The sequence below is a fragment of the Lutzomyia longipalpis genome, chromosome 3, assembly GCF_024334085.1.
Source record: "Lutzomyia longipalpis isolate SR_M1_2022 chromosome 3, ASM2433408v1".
In the NCBI taxonomy this organism is placed as follows: domain Eukaryota; kingdom Metazoa; phylum Arthropoda; class Insecta; order Diptera; family Psychodidae; genus Lutzomyia; species Lutzomyia longipalpis.
Window position 1 is genome coordinate 14237222 of NC_074709.1, and position 10975 is coordinate 14248196.

Sequence of the window (10975 nt, forward strand, 5' to 3'; positions counted from 1 at the left end):
ATAGAACTTCAGATCTGAGCATTTCTATCTTTCATATTGCTGAATTTCATAAAAAAAATCAACTTTGCCTACTAATTCTGCTCACAAACTAAATTACAACGCATAGGCTGACCCATCTGCGTTGTGGTATACCAACTCTTATAACTGGACGCGTTATGATTGACTTTTATTTTTGGATGATTAAAAAAAAATGATTAAATATTCAGCAATCATTTAGGACCTTCAAAAAAATTAAATTTCAAGAATTTCTTATGAAATTTCAACAACTTCTGGAACTTCTTGGTCGCTGAATGGGACACATGTCAGGATTATTTGTCAAAAATCAGAGATTTTCGTAAATACACGTTTGTTTATAAAATTGACAAAAATTCTTCAAAGTTTTTTTTTTATTATTATTTGCCTAAAAATGATAAATATTTAATTGATAATCTTCCTAAATAAAGGGCAAGATTCGACAAAATATGTTCAAAATTTGTATTTACATTAAAACATCTTTAAAAAAAAATTAGCACGTTTTATTTATTAAAAAAAAATTAAATAATTCCTCTGATCAAAATTTAATGTTTTCTTCTGATTAAAAAGAATAATTTTCTGATCAAAAAATTAGACCTTGGAGTGTAAAAGTAAAAGTTTTGAATTTGAAAATGATGGCATAATAAAGGAAGCATAAATATGTCTTTTTATCCATAATCTTTTAGGATAAAAAATCACTGAATTATTTAATTCTTCATCAACTAATGCTCTGTCCGTCATGCAAAAAATTGACCTTATTGCCACAAAATTCCCGCTAGTAGTGGAATATTGCGGGAACTTGTTTGTGGGTCATCAGTAGCTAAAATGAATGTGTTGGAAAAAGATTAAAAATCTTTTCTTGCAAATTGTTGGTCATTTTTATCGGTCTAAGATATGTTTTTGTAATTGATTTAGTTTGTGGGGTCATTTGGATAAGAATTTTCTTTCATTAGGCACGTAAAATAGGAACTTTTTAACATTTCGAAGGAAGAAAAAAGAAGTTTTTAGTGAAATAAATGTTTCAAACAAACTATTTGTGGCTGATTCTTTTTTTCAGTACAAAATTGATTGTCGTGTGACGATAGAACTGCTTGATACGGAGTCAGAGGATACGGAAAAGTGTGTTGCAAATACACAAGCGTGGAGTAACTACGTGGAACGTCTGGCGAATCCAGCTGCCACAACGGGGGGTGACGGAAGTGGCGGCACAATGCCCGGCAGTGTGTCCGGAAATGGGGCAGTGACAAGTGCAAATGGTACAGCTGGTACAAGTGGGGTGGAGATTAAGACGGAGAAGCCAGACGATGAGATGGTGAGTGACTCATTGACATTTTGTTGATTTATTTATTCATTCTTCTTCTTCTCTTTTATTTTGTTGACTAAAATAAAATATTCTGTTTGAGAGAAAGAAATGAGAGAAATCACGCCGTATGAGGGAGAATTCTCTCGCATTTGCGCGTGATTATATTTTGGCGCCAAAAGAATTAAGAGAGAGAGAGAGAAAATTCTTCCTCATTCCCATTTTATAACTACATTACGTTATTCTTTCACTTTTATTTCACCCATCAAATGACCTTTTATTTCTTCTTTATGTTTAGTTTTTTGTGATGTTTTCTTTTTCGCGGAATTTTGTACATTGTTTGTTTACTAACTTTTTATCTTAAAAATGTACGAATTTTGCAAAGAAAAAGTCTTTTATTAAAAAGAATTGATAAATTGAAAAAACGTAAAAAGGTATAGTAGAGAATCGGCATTAGTTTAGGTTTCTAAACATGGATGACGTTGCGATGTTTAATCGAAAACTTTCACTTTTCACTTAAAATTTAAAAGATAAGCAACTTTAGAAGCAGGTTTAATTTAAAATTTAAAATATTACAATTAAAAACAAAAATAAATAAATAAAAAGGCGTAGTATTGAAACTTTCTAGCGACGTTCTAGTAAATAGATTTTCATTTTTAAAGCTATTACAAATTATAAATATTTTTAAAAAGTTTTGTAGTAACTAAAGAACGTCATCATCAGTTTAAGAATATTCAAAAAAAGATTTTTTTCGGTCAAATATAGAAAATATTTTAAAATATATTTTTTAATTTTTTTTTTAAATAAGTTTGTAAAGAATCTTTTCTTTTTGTTATTTTTTTATGAGTTCCCCCTCCCTTAAAATTTCTTCGTAATTCCAATGAAAATATTTTCCAACACTCACCTACCTAACAATGAAAATATTATAAATAATACTTTATATATTTACCTGAAAGATATCTTTTAAATCTTTTAACTAATAACATCATTTTTTTTTCAATCATCTTCCCTCTGTACCAGGTCAAACAAAAGGGGTAATTAAAAAAGAAATCTCTTTTACATTACAAAACAAAAAAAAACAAACAAACAAGATTTAATGCAATAGAGTGAGAGAGAGAGAGAAAAAATCAGCAAAATTATCAGACTTCGGACATCATAAGATTTTAGAACATGAGTCTGTGAGAGAGAGAGGGTGATAGAAGGAAGCTTTTCTTGCTGTTAGATGTTTATTTTTTTTTCTTGTAAAAAGAAAAAAAATCTCTCAATTTTCCCAGTTATTGCCACAAGAAAAATGTTTAAAGGAAAAAATTTGCAATTTAAAATAAATTGAAAAAAAAATAGATAAAATTGTGAAGACAGTTTTAGAGTAAAGTGAAATCTTAAAAAGAAAATGATGAAAAACTAAAATCTAATGTAATAGAAAAAATCTTTTAAAAATTCTTTAAAAAATAACTTTGAAAAAAACAATCTATGTGTCTAATTCGTGAAATTTTTAGAATATAGTTGAGGAAAACTTTGAAAAAAAAAAACTAAAGAATAAGAAAATCTTAATGAAAAAAGGACAATGAGGTAAAGATCCTAAAAAAATTATTATAATAAAAAAGAAAATATTATTATAATAAAAATATTTATATTAAAAAAAAAAGAAAAATCAGAAACGATGTACAAAAATAATATTAGAAAAGAAAAGAAAATTTTAGATAAATATTTTACCTCATTGTTCTTAAAAACAAAACTTATTGCTAAAGCAATTTAAAATTCAAGATAATCTTTTCTTGATACAATAAAAAATTCATTTTGAAACAAAATTTATGTGTATTCATTTCTTTTCGGATGTATTTGAAAGAAAAAACAAATTATATGTGTGTAAAAAATTCTTGTAAATTGAAAATGATTTTCCAAAAAAAGAATTGAGAGAAAACTAACCGTCTGTAAAGTAATTTAAAAAAAAAAGTGAATAAAAGAAATTTGAAAAATAAAAATTTATCCAAATTCGATAATATATTTTGTCAATTTTTTATTGTAAAAAAAAAACATTTAAAAAGTTTTGAAAATGGAAATATTAGAAAAAAAAAACAAATCAAAATTGAAAATTTTTGAAAAAAAATAAATACAAAATCTTTTGAAAACCGAAAAAAACAAAATCTTTCTACTATATGGATGAAAAATTTTCTTTTTTTTGGAAAAGAAGATTTTTTGTGGTAACTGAAGCGTCTTATTTTTTATATTTTTTTTTTATTTCCTTTTGAATGTCTTTCCTTTTTGAAAACAGAGGAATATTTTGCTGATTTTTTACCCAAAAACGGAGGAAAAGTAAAGAAGAAAATTTTTTAAAAATTTTTTATCTGTCTTTTTGTATTTCTAAAGAAAAATTTTCTTAACTGTGGATATTTTCACTTGAATATTGTCTCTTCTTTATTAGTAAACCTATTCTTAAATATTATTACTCTAACTGTGAAGCTTCTTATTTTTCTTTTTCTTTTTTTCTTTAACAATTATAAAGAAACATCATTGAAATAATCAATATGAATGATAGATTTTTTTTTGAATGTGTTTGGAAATAAATTTTTCATTTTGTATTTATTTTGTTCATTCCTCTGAGGAAAAAAAATATTTCATTTTCTCTCAATATTTTCTCTTCCACAAAATCAATTTCTAAAAGACAAACTAAAAAAAACTTTGACAAAATATCTATTTAAAAAAAATAGGAAATAATTGGGAAAATAACAAAAAAAAAGGAAAATTAAATTATTTTTAAGAGAAAATAAGAGAAAAGAAATTTTTCAATTCAATTTGATTTGCATAAAACTTTATTTCATTTTGTCATCTCTGTCTTGACCTGGTACAATTTTTTTCCTTGTCATTTTGAAGAAGATTTTAAAAGTATTTTTTTTTGTTTTAAAATAAAATAATATTTGCTGTGTATGAGAAATAATAATTAAAAAAAAAATAAATTTTGGAAAAAAAGTATTTTAGAGAAGATGCCTTGCTTATCTTTAGTCACTCTGCGTTGATACCACTGCTGACATTTTAGTGTAGATCGTCGTATTTAATGTTTAGTAATTTATCTCTTTTAATTTTTTCAAAATAAGAGAAAAGAAATTTTTCAATTCAATTTGATTTGCATAAAACTTTATTTCATTTTGTCATCTCTGTCTTGACCTGGTACAATTTTTTTCCTTGTCATTTTGAAGAAGATTTTAAAAGTATTTTTTTTTGTTTTAAAATAAAATAATATTTGCTGTGTATGAGAAATAATAATTAAAAAAAAAATAAATTTTGGAAAAAAAGTATTTTAGAGAAGATGCCTTGCTTATCTTTTCATTTTTCTTTCATCTGACATTTTAGTGTAGATCGTCGTATTTAATGTTTAGTAATTTATCTCTTTTAATTTTTTCAAAAAGTAATTTAAAAAAATATTTTTTTGTGGTTACTTTTAAGTGGTTGCATGAATGTCGTCCAAAAGCATGTTTGAAGTCTATTGTGTCTATCTTTTCAATGGAATTTTGTGTATTAAAAAGAGTTTTATTTAATTTATTATTCATTAAAAGTAAACTTAAAAAAATATTTTGGAAGAATTTTAGATTTCCACGTAAGATGAAAATTTGGAATCGCAGACAAATATTTTTCTTTTTCGGATTTAGTAAAGTTAAAAATAAAATACATTTTTAGTTTTTTTTTTTAAAAACAGTTGCGATTTTAGTGCGATTTCATTCACAATTTTTAATAATTTAGCGTTAAATTAAAAAATATAAATCTACTTATTTTTGTGGGATGTTTCAATTTAACTTGTTTTTAAACAATTTCTTTTGCACTTGGATTTAACAATTAAGCATTTTTAGAAGGTTTTTATCACTTTGAGAAAATTGAATGAATTACTTTTTTGCAATTTTTAGATTTTTTAACAGCAAATGCGCGAAAGATTAACTATTCAGATTTTTTTTTCAAATTAAAATCTATAATTTTTGATTCACAAAATTCCATTAATTTATTATTCGTTTCAAATAAATGTTTTTCTTTTTTTTTTCAATAAAATTAAATAAGGAAAAGTGTGAAAATTTATTAAATAGAAAATTGTTGGATTTTGCAGAATGCCCTTCCGCGGAAACCGCTCTACCTCAAGCGCAATGTGAATAAAGTAAAGAGGATACTTCGGTCACACAAGAAGAATTCCCAACATCCCACGAGTACTGCCTCATCGGGAGCCCTGGCTGTGAGTAGTTCATCCACAACACAGGCCACAGCATCAGCTACAGTGGTCACATCGGCTGCTGCCAGTGACGTTACAGTCCTCACGAGTACAACGGCGGAAACCACAACGACTTCACTGACGACAATGGCTTCCTCGCGTGCTGGCAGCACAGATCCCGTACCCATGGACATTGATGAGAGTGTCAGTGGACCGGGATTCTGGGCAAAGAGGCCGCCTGAGCGAATGCCGGGACCACCAACGCTTGCCGATGAATTCATCTCTGACAACAAATCCGAAATGAAGCTAAACTACAACAACTACAAAATGGTCATCATTATGAATAAAGATGATTTCTTCTACAAGAGGCATGCTCTGTATAAAGCCAAAAAGGTTAGTTAATGTTTTGTAATATTTCTTTTTTTTTTTTTTAATTTCTTGAGAGTTTTTGAGCTTTCGAAAGAATAATTTTTATGAAATATTTCCTTTATTATGTTTTTTAAAAGAATTTTTCAATTATAACGATTAAAAAAAATGATTAAAAACATTTTTTTTTGTAAGTAGGAATTTCTAAAATTCCTTTTTTTTATAGTCGGACAGTTTTACTGCTTATAAAAATTATTAAACTCATCAGTCAGTTTCTCAGTTTATTTTTAGTTGTTTTGGGGTAAAATGGTGAATTTGAAGAAAAAAAAAATTAATATCTCAAGAAGCAATGGGAGCTAATCTGTCTAATTTTGTCAATAGTTGCACTTTATATCCCTGCCTAATCCTAGAGAGTTTCATAATAATTGATCTAAAATTTTGGCTTTTATTTGAAAAACAAATTTTTCGAACCTCAAAGTTACTTTGACCTCTCAACTACAAATTAAGTTTTGGCGATATTCTCTGCAATTTTTTTTTGATCCAAATGCATTTTTACATAGAGTAACTATTGCTAAACACGAATCTAATCTGAATTTTCCAAAAAAAATTTTCCGAGATTTCCCGTAAAGCACTGATAGTAAAAAGTACCCCTTGGGGCAAAATGGTGAATTTGGTGATTTTTTTAAATAACTTTTTAAATTTTTGAAAAAAATATTTTTTCTTAATCTGTATAACTTTTACATACAATTTAGGATATTTGATAAATAATTAATACTTCTATCATATTTGATCACTCACTATTACCAATTTTTATAAACTAAAAAAATAAAAGTGGCAATTTCTATTTCTTTTGTATTTTTTTATTAAAAAAATTTTTAACTGATACACAAATCTCTCATTCTCAATAGTGCCTTGCTAAAATAATTTCATTAAATTAAGATTAGCGAACAAAAAATGCAATTAACCATTTTACCCCAGGATTGGGGCAAAATGGTGAAAATGCAAGTGTTTGGAAAATGGACTGAAAATGCATTTTACCGTTGAGATAGAAAGAAATTGTTTGAGACAAAGTTGTAGCCCGGAAAATTTCCTATAAGATAGTCCTCATGGGAAAACTAAAATATTTCCACGGAAGTCAGGAAAAATTATCTCCCAAAAATTCATCATTTTACCCCAGGTTCCCCTACTGACTGATTTATTTTAACTACAAACATGATTTTACTGTTTATTTGAAATATATACTTACTGCAAATTCTTTATTTTATTGGAGGATAAAATATTTTTTTACTGCTAAAAGGTAACAGTTCATCGCAGATTCCTTTATATTGGCAACTTTCGTAAACATAGTAAAAACATTTATCTGATTAGTTTATTATTTTAATGCCTAATTTTTATTATTTTAAAAATACTTTCGAGCATCCTAAGTTAGTTTTTTTTAATTTTGGTCCTTATTCAGATTAAAAAATAAATAAAGAATAAAATCAACAAAAAAATATAATTTAATTTTTCTTTATTTCCTCTTCAATAGACTCACGAAATGGTGACGAAGCGAATGAAGACGCGTTTCCAGAAGTTTATAAATTCATGGCTGGAAGAGAATGTGGCCGAAGGTCAGAAGGTAAAATGCTCAGATTGGCTAATGGGACACGGTGATGATTTGGCGCCAAATTCAACAATCCTCAAACAGGACAATGACATACGGAAGGCTCCCTATTCCACGATAAATCGCTATACTGTCACCAGAAATGCAGAGAGTTAGTCAAGTGTTGATGGGTGAGTGAGTGGCCTGTTTTAGAGGGAGGGAGGGAGAGAGAGCATTTTAAGAGACATCCCTTTTGGTGTACAGACAAAGTCTTTTAACTCAAATTTTACTTACAAATGAAAGAAAAAAATTCATTTCCTTCCTTTGAATCCTTTTTTCTCTCCGAATTTTTGCGTGTAAAAAGAAAATAATAAAAAAAAATTCTACATTCGTGTGTAAAAGATGTTTAAAAAAAAGAAGCGTAATTTGTTCTAAACTATTTAAAAAAAAAGAAGAAATACGATTCAAAAGAATAAGAAAAAATCGTGTAAATTTTTCCCCACAAAAATCGTGTTTAAGTGTAGAGATGAAGATAGTTAAAAAAAAAAGATTAAAAAATATTAAAGAGATGAAAGATTTTCTTTCGTAAATATTGCAATTAATTATTATTATTATTAATATTTAAAAAAAAATGAAGATGAGAAAAATATTAGTTAAAACATAAATCTTTACTTGTTCATCTCAAAGCCCCGATTAAATTCTTTAATTTTTTCTTCTAATTTATTGTAAATATGCGTCAGTTTATGAATATATATATATATATAGTTAGTATAGTATATGTATAGAAGTTTTAAGAAAGAGTTAGTTGATGAAAGAAGAAGAAAAAAAACTTTAAATAGTGTAAGTTTTCTCAGATGATCTATATTTGGATGAATATAACAATTTTTAAATTATTAATTTTAATGCAAGACGGGGAGATGAGATTTTTTTATTATTAATTATTAAAGGAGAAAACAAAAATATAGATAAAAAAGGAGATAAACTGCGTTCTATTTAAAATAGTACAAAGCTCTATTTTCGCTCTATTTTTCGGAGTTGAATGAAAGAAAAAAGAAAAAGTTTTAAAAAGATAAAAAATGTCCTCCGCTTCACTTTGAAAGCCCATTTTGAAGGAAGAAAAAAGTGCTGCTGTATGTAAAGTCCAAGTGTAAATATAATAGTTAAAAAAAAAAATGGAGGTACTACAATTTAGTAGATTTTATTATTATATTAAAAAAAGAGATGGAATTTTTAGTATTAAAAAAGAAAGAAAAATAATGAAATTAAGAATGCGATAGGAAATGCCGATGACACTTTTTATTGAGAAAGACTTTCGATGAGAAATAAAATATTTCATGATAAAAAAAGCTTTTTTTGTTGCCAGATTTGATGAGGAAGTTGTCAATAATTATTTTCAGGACAAATTTGAGGAAAGTAAGAAACTGTGAGGTGTAAAACACACGGTAAGTTAACCTTCCGTTGGCTATAAAGGTAAGTGACCGACAATACTTCAATACTTCAATACTTCATGCTACAGCCTATAATGTTTTCTAACCATTTCTTGCAAAATGGCTTGATTGAGAAAATCGCAAAATTCTCTGTTTTAGTGGGTATAAAAGTGAAATTCCTTGTAGTGGATCAAAAAGTGAAAAGTTTAGCTATCAACTACTATCAATCTCTCAGATAGAAAGATATTGGAAATGTCGGAAAATTCCACTGACTTTATTTACCCCGTTAGTGACTATATTTACCCGCCGAGTTTAAAAAAAGTCAGAAGCGGAAGGGTTTAGGAAAAGCTCGAAAACTCATATTTCCCGGGGAGATAGGGAAAAGCGGTCTGAGACAAAGTTATAGGCCAGGAAATTTCCTATGAGAATGACCTATCGAGGAAATTTTCTTGTACTTGGGGAATCCTGCAATAATTTGGAACATACACGGACAGCGTCACAGGACGAACAACGTTGTGTAATCATGGAACAGACAACTTAACAAGGCAACAACAAAAACTCCCAACATATACTGTTAGGGGCGGCGCAGGCCTCTGTACCGAATCACAGCCAACGCCCACGATTAAGGCTTTTCACAAAATTTCTGAGCGTTGGCTGTGATTCGGTACGCGAGAAAGCCTTCACTCAAAATTTGCCCATCCCCAATTTTCAGGCAACTTCACATTTCACCGACAAAGAAAGAATCACAGCCCGTAAGTTTTACTTACCGTTTTTATTATTTTTTTTTTCAGTTGTCTTAGCCGGATTGGGGATGAACATAATGGGGAATCTATACATGATACTTGCCGGAATAGGTATGATTATTGGGATTTTACACAAGATTAAAATCTTTCACGTCTTCTTTATTATTTCTACGATTGTCACGATAATATTACATATAATTTTAATTTTTTATTCGGAAATGAAAGCAGCTCAATATACATTGGGCTTCACTGGATTGATAAGAGTACATTTTCTATCGCGTGTGCCCACGGACTCTGGGGACTCCATCATATAACATCCGGCGACGATTATAGGATTGAAATCTATTTCTAATAAATCTTTTATATAAAGGTACGCAATCCACAACATATACTTATTGACAAAAAATCTAAAAGAAGACGCGAACGACACAACGTTAAAGTTAAAACAAAGGGAAATGTAAGTCCCTGCTAAGACACGCAGAATGATGTTTAATTACTTGGACGACAAGATAGACAAAATACTAGAGCATTACCAAAAAGACAGAAATGTAGAAACTTGTATGAAGTTCCTCGCCGAGATTGTGAAGAGCAATTTTTAAGTTATCCGCGGCCGTAAAATATAAAAAAAAAAATAAATAAAAAAAATTTGCTGAAATAAAACATTTTTGGCAAACAACAGATTTTTCTTTTTTTTTTTAGTTACTTAGTAGTAGTTACCAGCGAAATTAATCCCTAACCCATACTTCCATAAAAGACACGGTCCTGAGGGACTGCCTATACCTGCGATTTCTTTTTGACCCTACACTTCCCCAAGTTATAATTTTCAACTGCTCAAAACTATATTGGTTAAACGGTTTGATTGATCTTAAAAAATGAAGACTCAAATTCTTAAATTAACAGTTAATTTATGAAAGTTAATAAAACTAATGAAATTGAAGCTGCTCGGTTCACGATAGTAAAAAATCTATGATGTTACTGCTAATGTCGAAAAAAAAACATTCAGAGCTGCTGCTGGTGAAAGAAAAACTCCGGCTGTTTGTTCGAGCCGGCTCAAATTGAGCTCATTGGGTCTCTGCAAAAAAAATGTTAAAAATTTTAATTTTTTCTCATATTATAAGACAGCATTCATAAGAAAATCTAAAAGAAAATTCTTAAAATTAAATTTTTACCAATTTGTGATAGGATAACGATTTACTTTAGTTTAGAGCTCATCATGACTCACTGAAATTAATATTTTCCTGATCATTTAGACGTTTCATTGACTAATGTTCTATTCTTCTAATAAAACTAATTTTCTGATTTGTGTATTTCCATCCAGAACTCAACTGTAAGAAATTTAGCCAACAGAAAAAAAAA

The 10975-nt window shown here is 28.2% G+C and overlaps 2 protein-coding genes across 6 annotated transcripts in view; both read left to right on the forward strand.

The window, feature by feature from the left end:
* LOC129793173 (uncharacterized) overlaps positions 1–4336 on the forward strand; it is a 1136769-nt gene extending 1132433 nt beyond the window's left edge. The window contains exon 2 of the mRNA XM_055832929.1: positions 4313–4336. The gene's annotated coding sequence lies outside the window, so the exon portion shown is untranslated. The remainder of the gene's footprint in view (positions 1–4312) is intronic.
* Positions 1–8795, forward strand: part of LOC129793148 (paired amphipathic helix protein Sin3a) — a 33329-nt gene extending 24534 nt beyond the window's left edge. For 4 of the 5 annotated variants that reach the window (XM_055832846.1, XM_055832847.1, XM_055832845.1 and 1 more), the window contains 3 exons: positions 1070–1324; positions 5403–5894; positions 7396–8795. In XM_055832846.1, coding sequence (XP_055688821.1) covers positions 1070–1324; positions 5403–5894; positions 7396–7626 — 978 coding nt within the window. In that variant the 3' untranslated portion in view covers positions 7627–8795. Of the gene's footprint in view, positions 1–1069; positions 1325–2332; positions 4056–5402; positions 5895–7395 lie in introns of those variants that run through there. The other variant, XM_055832849.1, reaches the window with a different exon arrangement.
* The last annotated feature ends 2180 nt before the right edge of the window (positions 8796–10975 follow it).